At 42.3% G+C, this 16,630-nt stretch overlaps 1 protein-coding gene across 7 annotated transcripts in view; it reads right to left on the reverse strand.

Annotated features, from left to right (window-relative positions):
• LOC146582105 (glutamate receptor 3) overlaps window positions 1-16,375 on the reverse strand; it is a 93,901-nt gene extending 77,526 nt beyond the window's left edge. For all 7 annotated transcript variants that reach the window (XR_014894378.1, XR_014894377.1, XR_014894381.1 and 4 more), the window contains exons 1-2: window positions 16,116-16,375; window positions 15,503-15,661 (exon numbers count right to left, since the gene is read on the reverse strand). Coding sequence is in view for 3 of the 7 variants with exons in the window: in XM_085291274.1 (XP_085147400.1) it covers window positions 15,503-15,661; window positions 16,116-16,194 (238 nt within the window). In the remaining 4 variants the exon portion in view is untranslated. The remainder of the gene's footprint in view (window positions 1-15,502; window positions 15,662-16,115) is intronic.
• Between the last annotated feature and the right edge of the window lie 255 nt (window positions 16,376-16,630).

Here is a 16,630-nt window from a genome sequence, read left to right on the forward strand (position 1 = left end):
AGTGCTTGTGCTTTGTAAATTGAATTGAAATGAACTGAGATTGAGCTCACATTACAATAAAATGCTGTTCTCAAGCAATCATATTAAACTGTCCAACTGATGCTCCCTGTCGCATTCTTGTGTTGTGTCTCCTGTATAATTATACACAGCGTTTAAGCAACTGTCACAAACTGACTGTCAAACCTAATCGGAATCTGTGTGTTCATGCACTGTTCTGTAAACGGCATTTAAAGATTCATATATCACACTTTCGTCACGTTAAGCTGCACCGAAGTGCGTCGTAAGGCAAATTCCTGACAGAAAATGGCTGTGTGCGTTTTATTGTATCTATAAAGTGTACACCACTGCAAACTGTAAAAACCCTGTGGATTTCCTATTTGTATGACACCTTAATAACAGCCACACACAAAAAGGCAACTGTCCAGTAACCTTAATGTTCAAATAAGCATTTATATCTATCAAAGTGATGTCTGACTGGCTGCCTGCAATCTTGGTTGTGCAACTTCTTAGCAAAGAACGTTTGTATTGTATTACAGCGTTCTCACAGAAGGATGATATCTGACCTAAAAAACAGTAGGTCCGAACAAGACACAGCCAGCTGTTCGGTGTTGTTATCTCAGACACAGGATTAAAATATCAGGAAATGTATCTCAGTTCATTTACATGACTGTTTCAAATATTGGCTAATTTATCTAATTAAATAAAAGTAGTTAAATACGAAAGTGATGGCTTTGATTTCAAGCATTTTTAAATAGGAAAACTAATACTAAAAAATAATAATGTACTAGTACTAATATTAAAAAATAGGACTCTGTGACAACTATATGAAACAGATTATGTTAATATGGTGTTACTGCAACAACCATGCTAAAAAAAAAAATCACTCATACATTTAAAATATGAATGATTAATTCTTATTTACTCAAAGTGGTGCTTATCATTTGGGCACAGATAAAGCAGGTATCGGGTTTTCTCCCTGTCAAATAATGTTTTAAAAAGAACTGAGCCAACGTCATTTCTAAGTCGAGCTCAGGTCCCGTTTATGGTCTGCATCCGAAGCCTTTGTGCCTTCGTTAATAACGCCTGACACATTAAAGCTTCAACTGCTGCGACTCAGAATGAAACAGTGAGCTGTGAAACTGACCAGGGGACCAGAGTCACTCAGGTTAAATCCGGAGTCCACGCACGTAGCATCACTAAGGTTCATTAACTATTGCTATATTTCCTCGTTTTTCTCTGCAGCCTTTCACCCATCAGCTCCCTCTCCTCTCCACCTGCCATCTTGGTGATATAGTCCTGTACTTGTGAGCATGGCCGGTGAACAAACCTCAAGGGACTCAATGACTCTCAACTCCATCTCCTTCTGACAGATATTTTCTGGTCCTACCATCATGCTTTTCTTTGAACACAGAACAACACACTGGGCTGAGAAGCACCGTGCGGGTCAAACAGACATACACTGCGTACACAGAGGACCTGGCCTGCGCATGCGGTGATGTCTTTATTATTGTGGCGATGCCATCTGCTCATTGTGATGCAGAGTATGGGAGCAGGAGGTTGCACGAGAGTGCTGTTCTTATGTTTAATGCGCTGGACATTTCTAAAGTTCAGATAACATTGTAGTGGCGGAGCTGGATGATTGGACAAGTTGCCGAGCATCTCTGGGAAAATCAGTTTGATAGCACTCAAGCGATACATGCAGAAATCTCACTTTGCCTGGCCCTGTCCACTGCATGTCATTTCCTTGACACATGCAATTAAGGACTATCTGTGGAAGCAGATAACAGAACTAAACCCTTGGCCCTCGCTTCACCTTGACAGCCATGCTCTGAGATACTGGCCCATTACATTGAACAAATAACAATCCCCTCTCTCTCAGGCTTGTGTAGTCTACCATTTGCTGCAATGCAGAGGCAAGAGGAGTGCTACAGGACTTGTCTTATCCTTTCAAAGATGATCGTTCCTTTCACCTTCAGAAGGATGTCACCGCTGTACAGAGCGAGGACAGCTGCTAAACGCTGACCCTTTTGAGGCTGCCGGTGTGCATTTTTAAGGAGGATTCAGCCAAGTGTGAAACATGTAAGGCTTATGATATTCTGTAATTGGATTTCCCAGAAAGCTGGTGACAAAGTCCCTCACATACCACTAATCCTCCCAATCAGCACTGCGGGACTAAAGCATGCCCTTCCTCGCAAATGAATATGGAGGAAGAGAATGGTGGATGATCGTAGAAGAAGACTGGTGTGGACTGCACTACAGGGATGGCGAGCCGCCAAAGGTGTGCCAGCACTTGACTTTCAACAAGAACGCTGGGGTTTGATTTACATGTGGGACCCTTTTAGAAACTTAAGTAGCTACACGGTGAAATAAACCCGTCCACAACAGTAAACATGCTGGAAAATGTATATCTCCAGACTAGCGGCTGCTAGAATTTGCTTAATTTTGACACTACTGGTTGTAATAAGCTTCTCACACAATCGACCTATAGGGTCATTCTTTGTGGGAGAGCAGTCTCTGATAAAATGGGCAGATTGGCTCTGCTGAATTGCAGGAAACAGCTCACCTAAGGACTGCCTTTAAGAAAAGAAGACATAAGAAAAAACCTCTTAGCTCCATCAAAGAGATTAAAGGAATGGGATAAGAAGATGCCTCTAAATTATTCGACTTGACTACAGGAGAGCTGGGCTTGCCTGAGTAAAGATTTGTGGTGATATTTCAGGTATAGAGTGCTGCACCCAACTGACTTGTTTTGAATTCTATTCACCACAGCGGGAAAAATACCTGGCAGCCGCAAACCTCTCCTGTTCCTGCTATCATTTGGATGGATTGTTAAAAAAACAAAAGAAAAATAAGAGTAAACTTCGTGGATATCTGGCAGGCACACATAGTTTTCCATCAGTGTCAAAATGCTCCCTTTCCCCCCTCTGACCTCACGTATACCCCAGTTCCGTCTGTGCCTCACAAACCAGTGTGTGTTTGTCATTTTCTCTTTTCCTCATCTGCAAGACTGAACAGCAAGAAGTCTTGAAAGTCTCATGCTGCTGTTAGAGTGAACACCGTCTGATTTTAATGTTTCTGACTGGTTGTTTCCATCCTTTAGGGGGATTTCGGATGCCTGTTTTTCGTGTACAGTCAGAGTTATATGCACCTGCAAAGCCAAGAGTGTGCTGCCTAGGGAAACTGAGACGGGATGACTATCTGCCAATCTCACGAGGTCTGCTTACCGTGCATGTAAACTAAGCCTTTGCCCCTGGTGACACTAATCAAATTTCATATTGCAATCCATATCCTATGACGGCGGAACAATCCAAGTCGAGCCATGAAGGATTTCCATTGTGAAGCTTGATTACAGAGTACAGAGAATTTTAAAACAGCACCTCTCTGAGCCCATTCTCCCCGAGCCTTTTGTCTTTCAGTGAAGAATAATAGAATAAGTCAATGAGGACAGGAGATGGGACCAGTTGTTTAACCTTGAAGGCATCACTTAAAGACTTCCCTCTCCTTTTCAGCCTTGGTGCCGGCATAGTTAAGTATGTAGAGTCCAACACCACTTTTCATCTTATTAGTGCCCTTCCTGAGATGGTGCTCCGTCCCTGAATGATAAAGCTAGGGGGAAGTAGGGGAGAGGCTGAAATGGAAAACGGAGAGCTATGTAAGGGAATAAGTTGTAATCCCCTTATATTCTGGGGCCTCGGCATGCACACTTTTCTAAAAACCAATTTCCCCACAAATACAAATAAAGATTTTTGGTAAGTGGCTTCACTTCAGATCCACTTCGTATAGCGGGCAAGAAGGTTCTCTTTTCTCATTTGATGAAAAGACCTCCTATTTTTTTTTCTCAGTGGACTCGTCATTGTCTGGATGTGCTGGGCACACATACCAATTAAAAGACTTAATAGCAGTCTGATATATTGCCTGATATAGTCGCCATGCTACAATGTAATCAAGTCATAATAAGCCACAGGTATTAAAATATCTCTTTTTATCCCGACAAAGACACTCTGTAATAGATTTTATGAGACTAAGAGACTGGAGAAAGCAAAATACTATCCGCTATATTTTTTGAGACATAGATAAATGGATAAGGCTTATATAGGGCTGTGTACAAACCCCGCAAACAGGCCAACTTCCAGAAAATAAATAAACACTCAATGGTTTGCTAATCTCTTAAATCTTATATTTAACTGAAAATACCACAAATTAGTTATTTTGAGTTCTTCTCAAATTGGATGACAACAGGTGTCCATGCCTGTCACCCAGTGAAAACATCTGGGACATCATTAAAACAAATATTACAACAAACGCAGCCTCGAGCAGCCGAGCATTTGAAATCGTATATCAAGCAAGAATGTAAAAAGACTGTTGTTATTACTGTTACTATTAGCTTATTTTGTCCCTTCTTTTATTTGATCACTGGCTGAATATAGTTATACAGCAGTTCTTTCCACATTATACACACTACACGTCTTCTTATATCTCTACTATCCCCTTATTCCAATGATTGTTGGAACATGGTGGATAGTAGATTGTTTTCCAGTTTGTGTTGTTCTTATATGTATCTTGTCCATGTCCTGGATATGTCAATATCAATAGCTTATTTGTTAATAAAATTATAATAATTATTATAATAATAGAGGGATGTTGCAGAAATGGTAAATATAAAAACATCCAGTGGTTTGCTAATCACCTAAACCCTGTATTTAATTGAAAATACCACAAAGTGAGAATTTCTTCTTTCTAGCTGTCCAGACATGTCACCCAATGACAAGATCTGAGGCTTCATGAAACAAATAGCATAACAAATCAGATCTTGTGCAGTTAAGTGGTTGAAATCATATATCAAGCAAGATAAAACTACAGCAGTCGATCGATGGTGTTGTGATGCAACGCAATTATAAACACGTGCCTGCATAAAGGTTTTATTGTTTCGGTGCTCAAACCGGTGGACCAATAAACCATCTGCTGTGAGAGCGCTCAGGATGCCACGAGCCACAGCTTGTGCTGGCTTTTACTCACACGGAGATCTTAGGATGGTTCAGTAATACTCCGAATGAACAGTCTGAAGCTGGTGAATGAACTCCCTGCATAGATTTTAAAAAAAGGAAAAACCTGCAGTGCCAAACAACACTGTGCGTCAGACCTAAAGCTCTAACTCGGCCTAACAGTGATGTTCCTCAGCATTAAGTTTGGGTCAGTTTGAAGCAGAAATGACGCTTGCTCTCAATGCATGTTTGGATTCCATCATGAAATCAAATGGAAGCAGTTCAAGAAAGATAATCAGAGGACAGTGTGAAACTAGCAGGAATGCTGAAAGCGCTGCAGTGCTGCCTGAGGAGATTACCTTGAAGGGATACAAGTCAAATTCAAGTCAGGCTTTTTTCTCAGATCACTTTTCGGTCATACCTCCAAAAAGCTGGTTGCACCTTTTTACTGAGATGCTGAGAACCCATTTACTTTTTTGCAATAGCAGCTTTGCAAACAAAGGACAGCCTTGATAGCTGTTTTTGCATGTTGCTCATTTCTGCTTTTCTTTGTTGGCACTTGACTGACTGGCCCAGTGGACCAACTTTTAGCAATGCGGCTGAGCTCCAAGATATCAGCATTCACAAAATTATTCTAGGTATAGCTAATGTCACAGGTGGCTTGAAACTACAACTAAAAACTCTTTATCATTCTTTTAAATACACAATGATTGATACCACAATTTTCTGACCTAAATTTCATAATAACATTTTATTAAATTCAGAATTTGAGTCCCCATTGCAGGATTTGGTTAACCCCTCGTGCAACAAGAGGCTTCATTAATCCTAAATATTTCATTCACTTACATGGTGTCCTAGGGCTAAAAAGCTTTACTCAGAGACAAACCGCAGAAATTGGGAGTGAAATGTTCACTGACTTTTCACAAACTTTGGCCACATGAGAGCAATTTCCAAACTTAAGCTTCTTCACGCATAAAAGACCCAAAGTCTATCCCCTTACAGCTTAGTGATGGTGCATGTACAGTAGCAGCACTAGCAGCACTACAATGGGCAGAAGGAAAATAGAATGAACAAAGTCCTGAGAAGAAAGCAAAGGCACATAAAGCGAGCCTGATGAGAAATGCACGCCCTTGACACACTGGAGAAATACATGTTATTCAGTCTTACTCTCCATTTCCAGCAGAAATAGAAAGGTGCTATTCGGCATCCACCCTTTAAACATATTGTACATTCCTTTACACAAAGTTAATTTCAAAAGTCCTACTTTTGGCTCCTCTTCAAATCGCCGCCATCGCAGTTCTGCTAGAAAGCGGGTGCGGCTCATCCGCAGAGATGTATAAAATCTCACATATCAGCTGACAGCATATTCCAAACACTCAACTTCAGCGTACAAGTGGGAGCTTCTGTGTCAGCGATTGAGAATCCAGTTCACACCACTTGCATGTGCACAACCCAGCGTGCGCTAACACCGTTGCTGGTCACTTCATCTTTCCATCTACTGTGCCTCTCTCGTCCACTGTTCCCTTCTTTCACAAACATGGCTAATCCACTGAACTCGTTCATGTCCTTTTTCATCACATTCTAACACTGTCAGGGCTGCAAAGGGCACCGGCTTCTGTGAGAAGCTTTCCATTCAGGCCTCTGGAATAGATTCACTCCAAACGGCCTTTTCATTCTGCAGCTGCGATGGATTAGCTCTGTCATGGGTCCAGATGAAGTTTGCTTCCCTGATCTGCAGGCCACACTGCGCCACATAAAGCCACACAACCAGGATTTTTTTTTTATGGAGGGAGGGGGTGGGGTTGAAAAATAACAATTAAGGAATGGCACTGACGGCTACCGAATAGTTGATGGTAGAATGATAGAACACTTCAATATTTCACAGCACAGTTATGCATGGACACACTAACATGGACAGCGGCCTGGGAGCTACCGCCCACAGGTTTTACGTATCCATGTGTGAAATGGCAAGAGCCACACAACAGCACTCTCCGAATTAACTGTTGGAGAGAGAAAGAGAGGAGGGTCATGGTTGAAAGAGCACATCATGTTCACTTAATTCTCACTCATGGGTATAGTGAGCTCTAAGGATGGGAGAATACCAGTAGGAAATATGTAAAGCACAACCACACCGCCGTGCTGCTTTTAAACATTTTTGCCTGATGCGCGTTTTCCCAACACAAGATGGAGAAAATGATGGACAGCCACCTTCATCAGCACCAATCTCTGCTTTATAGTTACCCAGGACAGATTCAAAGAATCGTACCCACGCTTGTTTTGTTATTCATTCTTCTCCTCACAGCGCTTGTGTAGATTTAAACACTCTGAAATAAATCGGTGCTTTTTTTGTAATGGTGGCAGCATTCGATCCAACTAAAGCGATCACAGCCATGCAGATTTTGCTCCTCATCTCCTGCCAGAAGATCTTCTTGTTTGATTGTCATTAGCACTTCCATCACACCAGCTGACCCCCCCCCCTCTCTCTCTGACACTGCTAGCGGTTTTGTTCTGCAACTGTTGCCGTAATTGGCTGTAAATCTGCAAAGGTGTTGGTCTGCATTATGTCGTTGACTGTGTAAGATGTGTTTAATATTAACCACATTCACGGCACAGTGAGTGTTACTCGCATTTTTTTCTCTTTTTTCTACCACTGCAAGGAATATGCTAATAATTTTATTTCCTTCTCCTCCTCCTCCTCCTCTCCTTCAGCATGTATGAGTGCTCATCCACTAGTTTCACAAGGTTATGATGCTTCAGTGGCCCAGCGACTGTGAACTGTCACAAGCAATCAGTTATGATGGAGCCCTTGTTTCTGCACAGACATGCCGCTTTGGCAGGGCTCTGCTAGCGACTGCCTCTTTTGAAACAGGCCAGAAACGTGCGGATCAATCTGCTCAGTCGGCAGACGGAGAGCTGGAAGCCCCATCGCACTGTGATCCAATATTTACTCATTGGGAGAGTACATCGTGACACTCCCTGTTGGTGTTTTGAATTCAACACAACAGTGACGTCCTCCTCATTTTAGATTGTCTTTAGCACACACATACACAAATAAAACTGAGTGCAACACACATGCAGAGGAACGTCAAAACAAGCTGATGGTTTAAACCAAGTGTTTTGGTATGTTTAGACAGCACCAACGGTGTCAATGAACGAGGTTCTTGAGGTTCTTGAAAGATCATAAAAGCATTTTAGTCAAACGCTGTCTGACCTTGGTTAGGACAATGCAGTCCGCAGCTCCTTCTGAAGAAGACCAGAGAGTTCTCTTTCTTTCCCTTAAGACTCGGTGAAGCCAAACCAATGCAGAAACTTCCAATGAAGCACGATGCGGATGTGCTATTCCAGCTCAAGCAGGGGGATTACTGATCCAGTGATTACGGGTATTGTCAGGGAGTCTAGTGAATAGCCAATAGCTAGCTGAGTGTGACTGCAATAGCTGCAAGAACATAACTGTAATGGGCTTTGTGGAAGAGATTAAATATATATTAAGACATGGAGATAGAAATGAGAAAGACAGAGAGGGAGAATAAAAGTTTCAAAAAAAAGAAAAATGCTGACTACAGTGTTACAGATCTTTACAAGTGACAAGGTTTGAAAATGCGCCTCCTTTTCTTTTCTTTAATCTACTCCTCCCTTGGCTTTTCACATCTGCTCCATGCAGGTAAATGACATTTTGAAATGAAATATAATCTCTGCCACAAACAACATTGCCCACTCTCCTCGACAAGTTTTGCTCACTGAGCTAACAAAATGGAAAACAGCCGTCACACGGAGCTAGACTGCTGGCACACACATCCCCGATGCACCTGATATAAGCCGTTTGTAAAAAAAAAAAGAAAAAAAAAAGAAAAGAAAGAGAAAAAACAACAGCAACAACAAAAAAACTGTAGCTTTCTCCCTGTTGGTTTTGACTTAAAATGCACAGCATTTAGACGCCATTCCTCGTCGGGAACAGTGTTTCCTTCACAGCAGCGAATTTGTTTAATGGACCACTAAGATTTTGCGTGTCTCCTCCTGTGTGGTTCCTGCAGTGTTTATTGCCGTCTTTTATGTGGTCAGCCAGCTCCTCTTGTTCATCAGAGGGCAGCGTTGATATCATCTTCAATAAAGGAACGCAGACTTGGCCTGTCGTTGTCGACTTATAGTTCAGAAACTACACCATTATTTGAGTTGTGGTGAACTGATGTGTGAAGCAGAGATGGGCCTGTCTTGCTGGTTTTTTCAAAGCCCACAATCACTGACTCACTCACAATATAAAAGCATCAGTTATCACATTAAAACAATGGAAATTCTAATCATTCTGTTTGGCTATCTTAGCAAATGCCATCTGCTGACAATGATATCTTCAGTGTGCCATGACATTTCATCTATAACCATTTCCCCCTTATCACTTACAATTTATGATATTTGCCCAAGAAAACTGAGCAGATACATAAAGGAAATCAATAGACAATTCAAAGACACCAACACTCGCCAGATGGTCTGAGTACTTTGGAAAAAAAAAAACCCATAAAGACTGATGACTGTCAGAAGCTGGAGAAATCTTTAAAAGCAGCAACACAAATGTTTGATGCAATCATAGGATATGCTGATTTCAAAAATCAAAAAACTCTTTCCTTACACTGACTTATAGTTTTCGTACTTCACAGCTGCTGAAAGTGGCCAAATGCCCGGCGTTTGTGAAAGATAAATGGAGATTTGAAGCCACCGCGGTGGCAAGGGAGGAAATCTGTTGTTTTAACAAACAACATCTGCCAGCTACATTGATTCCAAGACAAATAACACCCCGACAGCAGCACTTCTTCTCAGGTTGGGTTTAAGAAGATCTTTTGAAATTCTGATTAAAAATTCATTGTGTTGAAACTGCCTTGGAGTGTGTTCTGTGTTTTTGTATTTTGAATCTCATTACTGTTTCAGCTATGCGCCCGACTTAATAAAATACAGCGAAGGGCATCTAATGACCAGCAAATTAGGTCAAAATAATGTTCCCTTCGGAGATTTGGCCTTTGGAATTTTTCCAGCTCTTTTTTTTGTGTTGGCTTTACCAGGAAGCCTCATATGACTGTGGCAAACAGTAGCAGTGGCTGAAATCATGCCAGGAGTATTTCAAGAAAACGGCAAGAAATTCAGGATAACTCATTAGAATTGTATCAGCAGTAACATTAAGCATGAGATGCAGTGTGCTGCTAAACTAGCAGTTATTTCTGTAGCACTTGTGTTAACAATTACTTATGATTCCAAAGTAGCTCTTAAAAGACAATAATGATAATAACACATTAAAAAATGTTACAAATTGTGACCTAATTGGACACAGTCGCCATCAACAAGGATTGGTCAGCCAGCTCCTCTTGTTCATCAGAGGGCAGTGTTGATATCATCTTCAATAAAGCAGCGCAGGATTGGTAAATAATTTAAGCCCCATATGGGATTCAAAGTGGCATCAAGACAACAAATTTCAGGTTTCTCTATCACTTCATCTTAGTTACCGAATGTATTTTGCTAATCGAGTTGACGAGAGCTTGTTATGTTAATGGCGATATGAGTGGTGTTTTTCTGTTTTCATCCACTCACTTGACCCCTGTTCACAATCGAAACGAGATCACGAGCTCGTAGCTAAATTATGCGAGTGCACTGCTGACTCAAGATGCAGCACAGAACTGAACTGAACACTGCAGCCATCAATGTTCCAGTTGTCCAGTTGTTTGAGTCAGTCTCACACAAATAGCTGACATAACTATCGGATCAGAGCATCCCTAACTCGATAACTTGTCATCTATCTTTAAACTCAGGTTTGGTTTTTTTTGTTTAAATTTACATTTTAAGTGTGTTATTTGAAAACAGGGCTGTCAGTCACCCTCTTCTGCTGACATCCTGCTCCCCTCCCAGAGGCTTTGCAGCTCTCCAAGCATGTAACCTCATCCGTGGCCATTTCTGTAGCACTCATTTGACTTAGGCCCATATCAAGCCATCCAAACAGGCCTCTGAGACAGCCCCGGCCTGCTGGCCTCAAATTCACATCACTGTAGCGTGGCTTATGTTAGCCTCAGAGGATTTTGCACAGTCACTGTGCTTATGAAATACATGTTTTAGCTAAATTTGGGGGATTATTTTTATTTTTGCAAAACGTCGTAGTCTGCATATATAATAAAACTATGTCTTTTCTCAAATTCTCTTCTTTTGCACCAAAATCATGGAGCAAGCCCACCATATTTTGACCCTGACCTTTATTTTTGATGAATTATGAAGTGTGTCAAGAGGCATTCGGCACAAAACACTAAAATTTACCCAGAAACAAATATTAAGGTCCAGACCAGACTTGTAGTGTTTAAGGGTGTTTGCACGTCTCTACATACATGCATACACAAACGTGTATAAGCACATGGCTCGTACATCCACAAACAAACCCCCATCTGTGCTTTCAACACAGCTGGACTATGATGGCATGTCCTGGTACAACCTCCCCCCTCCATAGCCTAAAGAGCTCTCCCTCTCTCTGCCTTGGTTATACACTCACACACACACAAACACACTTAGCAACCTTAAAAAACATCCTTACTTATATTCTTTTTTCCTCTTGCTTTTTCTCACTGCAGTCTTTTGTCTCTATCCCTCCTCCCCCCCTCAGCTTCCCTCTCCCTCTTTCAGCTGCCATGTTTCCCTCGTCACACCTTTCAAACTGAGTTACAGCCTGCGAGAACAAGAACCGTGGCACCTCTACAATCACCTGAGGAGCTTCTCTCGGCCATACCCTGTCTCTCTCAGACCAAGCACTGCAAAAAAAACATGTCTCCCTGTCGCTTTGTTTACCGTCCATTCACACCACCAACACCACCTCCACAACAAACCCCCAAAAGCTAAAGTATATGAAAATATTTAGTAAGGGCTCTTTCAGTGTGTGCTCCGCAACATATGTCATTTGTCACATGTGCTCGGTCACAGAGCAGGCCGCTGGTGTAAAGAGACCGTTGGTGTTTCTCAGCAACATGTGCAGATGTAAAGGTTAAAGGTAAAGGTTAGTAAAGATGATTTTTCGAATGAAGTGTCTAGACAAATATTAGGCATTGCTTTCTGGAGTACTCATGATGGTGCTCATCAGTGATGCTGACATTCCCACCTCGGTGTAAATACAAGCATCTGCTGGAGTTTTTCCTCGCGGCCATTAAATTAAATGTGCCTTAATAGGCTTCTCGCACGTTCCGATGCTTACAGTATTCCCACGTACGATCGCCAGAGATCGTCTTGCATTACATCCAATCTAACACCAAGTCAGAGTGCAACACATACACAATGTGCAACATGCAGAGCTGTGTTGAAGATATTTGTTAGATATTTATAGCAAACGTGCTTTTCCTGAAATCTCAAACTATCCCTTTCCTCTCGCCTTCTTTCTCTTTACAGTGACACTGTGCACCTTGCAGGTACTCTCTTGTCCTTCTTCCTATTCTTGTAACTAGAAAAAAAGACAAATGCAGTCAAAATGTCCAGTTTTACCAGTGTTCTTTTCCACACTCTCGGAGTGAAACGGTTTTATCTGTGGCTGACAATGGCGGGAGAAGGTGGGTGAACGGTGGCGTCAGAAAAGCATCTGCTACAAGGTTTAAGGAGCTGCAGGATTCAATAAAAGAAGGGTAGGACCATGTAAAAAAAGGCTGGCAGAGGGGACACACACCATTAGCTTAATGACAGAATGAGGAATGAGGAATAGCGAGATGAGATTCAAAAGCCAACCAGTGCAAAATTTGCCTTTAACAGGAATCAAGGCGAGTAATCTAATAAGTAGCGTGGCAAGGAGAGGCAGAGAGGGCTTGATGTTTTTCCCCCCTCTGCCTCAGGTAAAGGAAGAAGAAGAAGGGTAAACAGCAGAGAAAAGGATAGTGGTGCCATTAAGTTGGCTAGCCGTGACCATCAGGAGCATTAATGCTGTCTGCTGTGCTTTCTTCAAACTGGTACCCTTTGCTTTGAACTACTCCTGCCTTCTTTGTGGGTATTCCTGACTCCTAGCTTCCATGGCTATTATGGATCCCTCCACTGGTAATTACACATTTCGCAATTTCTGATGTCACTTCAAAGCAACAACAGTCTTGCCACGAAAGCACACACCGAGTCGCTGAAGTACAAAGCAAAGCCTCGAGGATTATTGAAGCCACGCATTGTTTTTTTCTTTTCTTTTCTGATGGCCACTAATTCAATTAACAGCACATGCTAACAGCTTCAAACCAGCTTGAAAGAAATGGTTCCGAAACAAGAGCAGGCTTTCTTGGATTTCTGTGCTTGGTTTCTGAAAGGCTCAGCAGCTAAACTGAAGTTTAATTTGAATTTGTGCACGCCTTCTAGTTGCTCTCCCAGTATTGCATTATGTGTTAAAGGATGCGCAGCAAATGAGGGGGCGTGATCTTTATGATGAGTCAGAGTGGAGAGCTTTGGCACTGGCTGTCCCAGACCAAAGAGGGAACGCTCACTAAAGCAATATCAAATGTGAAACTGCAGAGAAAAACAAAAAGAAGCCAGATCTCATCTTAATCAAAGCACTGGAGCTTGTTTCAAAACACTCCCTGAACCCTACTTTTGTAAAACCGCGTCTGTTCATAGAGTAGATGTGTGCTGCTGCTGACAAAGGTCTGAGTCATTCACATGGGGCTATTGATGACAAAGGAGAATCTGAATGTCCACTAAATAATTGTGACAGCTTGCAGAACAAACAGCAGTGCTGACAAAAGTAAAACCCAGAGCACAAGAGCTCCACAATCACTAGAGGCAAAATCTCTTAGGCCTAGAAGTCAGCAGATAAGTGATATTTAATAACCGTCATCTCTACTTTGTTCAGTACATCGGTAGAGACAATCGGAGGTGCTTGTGGACTGTTGTGAGCTCAGCATGAGCTGTCTGCGGTTTGCGAGCTCAGCTTGACAAGAGACTCAGGGCACTCGCTCGACAAAGGCATCAGATCGTGCATTGATTTTGCAATTAAGAAGACTTTTTGTGTGTTAAGCACGTAACTTTTTTTTTTTAATATGATGTAGCAGGTAAGCACTCTGCCAGAGAACGAGTTATCAAACATGCATTTTAAAGCACCACACTGTGACATTGATGATTGCCCATCTTTTTGTTTGCATCATGAAAGGTTTAGAGTTTTCTCATCTGAAGTTTAAGGCAGGGTTGAGACAGTGCTCTTGATGGAGACGCAGAGACACGGCAGCAGGAAATGGGGTCACGTCTCCCACAGGATCCCCTTCCTTTTGCTAAAACTCTGTCTGCCCCCAAATTTAATTAGATTCTGATATCAAGCCTTCCTCTCCTATGCTTCCCTTCCTCTTCAACACGCGTGAAATTGCATGGCACTATCTATTATTTATTCACTCTCATTTGCTTATTGTTTCTTATGGATGCCTTTGTTAAGGCACTTGCAGCTCTGCTGCCTGTGATAGGATGCTCTGCTTCATCTCCCTCACTGCTCAGACCCACCTCCTCTGCAGGTCTGAGCCCAACTCATTTGCTGGCGTTGGTTGGGGAGCTATGGATTTTTTTCCCCTTTCACCCAATGACAGCACGGTGAGGTGCTATGAGGGCTGAGTGCTAATGAGCTGACTCTGCAATGCTGGGGGAGATGCACTGTAACACAGGGGGGAGTCAGAGGACGGAGCAGGCGGAGGCGCTCTGGCACAGGGAGAGTCAGAGGGGCCGTTATGAGCGTGCCACAGAGGGGTTACAGGGACACAACCTCACCATCCAGACAGAGCTGCGTGCCCACAAAGTCAGCCATTCAGCCTAAACTGAACTCCTCCTCTGAAATGACATAACAAAATGGCTCTCCGGAGCCTGTTTCTTCCAGTTTTGTTCGTGTTGAATCTGTGTTTCTGCTTATTTCAAGAAACTGCAGCTAAAAGGATTACAAAAACAGGTTATTTACTACATCAGCAACTAAGCAAAGTTACACCAGTTGCACAAGAGAAGTCTGATAACCAAATAATAAGACAAAACATCATTTGTGTGATGAAATTAAAGGCATTCACACTACTTGCTATAACAAAGACGCTGAAAATCTATAAACTCCATGAAATTGGACTACAGATGTGAACTCCTCCAGGGCTGAGCCCCTGGTTTGTGCAACTGGCAGCATGTTTACTGCATGTTGCCAAGGGAACTTCTTTTACAATGTGGGATTCATACCAGCTCACGTAAAACTCATGCAGGAGTGCCATAAATGTACTAACACTGCGTGCTCCCTAACTGTAGCCGATGTCGTTAAAAATGTGAAAGACACATTTAAATGTTGGAGAAATTTCTAGAAAATTCAGGATATATTGAAAGAAAAAAACATGATTTTATTAGAACAAATTTGTGCGAGAAAACGTCCTAATTTTATTCCCCGCTGTGACTTTAAGAATCACAGTGAAGTGAGAAGAACTTGTCTTGTTTCCTCCTGCAGATGCTGTAACATCTATAAGCTCGTGAATAATCGCGGTCACTTTTCGAGCACAGAAACACATTAAAAAAAAGAAAAAGAAAAAAAGCAGACTTACAGGCATGGGTGACTGAGAAGCTGTTGGACGACTCGAGGTTGTCGACATTGTAGTTGAGGTGGAAAGGCTTTTCCGTGGTGTTCTGGTTGGTGTTGTAGAGTTGGACAGCGAACCTGAACGCGCTGTGCTCCTGCACCGTGGAACGCATGAACAGTCCCCCTGGAAGAGATGAAAACCCGAGATCAGACACAGCGCTCACACACGACCGCCAGCTCTGACCGGCATTTTAAGGAGTGAGGGAGAACTCCGTGTAGTGATTTAAAACACGCAGCTGTTATTTAAAAGAATACGAATTTTTATGTTTATTTTTTTTTAACCCGCGCGCTTCTCTGTAACTCTTCGGACAACGCAGATGAACCGCCAGTGTCACGTATATCTTATGTTTAATAAAAACCCTAAAGATGACAGTGACACAGTCAGTGGTGGCTTTAATGTATATATTTTTTTAAATTCAGTGGATTTCAGCCTGCAACATATGAGAAATCAAGTTGGTCTCTTATCATTGCGCAGAGCTCCGCGCGCCGTATCCTCTTTAAAACGCAATCTTGCAGTTCAAATGTCCGTTAAAAACAAAAATCACAAATCTGCAGCCGTGTAACAACAAAACACTTACCGATATTTATCTGATTGGGAAATCCAGCGAATGAGCGGTCAAAGAGCCACAGTAGAAAGAAAACCACGCGCTGTGCCATTTTCTCCGACCTGTCTGTTCAACTCCTTAAAAGGCTCTGCCTAAGAAAATTCATATGTTCTGGATTGAAAGCCGGGCGCAAAAGAAAATCCAGCGGATAGATGATGGTCGCTCACAGTGCACCAATTCATTCATTGAGGTGCTGCCCAGCTGCAGAGCATTTTTTTGCAACTAAAGAAAGAGAGGGGGAACCGAGTGAGCAAGAAGGATAGAGAGGGAGAGAGGGAGGAGGGGTGGGGGTGGTGGGGGAAAGAAGGAGCTGATCTGGACTCCGATTGGATCCGCCAATGTTGGTCAAACTTGATCTGATGTTAAATTAAAAAAAAAAAAAAAAAACCTCAGCCCGCAAGCGACGACAAGTTATAAGAGCAGCACTTGCGATATTAGCCTGCTGTGGGATGAATCAATTAAAGGAGAAAAAATAAAATAATAATAAA

This window comes from Mchenga conophoros, linkage group LG2 (assembly GCF_057382185.1).
Source record: "Mchenga conophoros isolate Kocher_MC1m ecotype Shallow Benthic linkage group LG2, M_conophoros_male_GT1.1, whole genome shotgun sequence".
In the NCBI taxonomy this organism is placed as follows: domain Eukaryota; kingdom Metazoa; phylum Chordata; class Actinopteri; order Cichliformes; family Cichlidae; genus Mchenga; species Mchenga conophoros.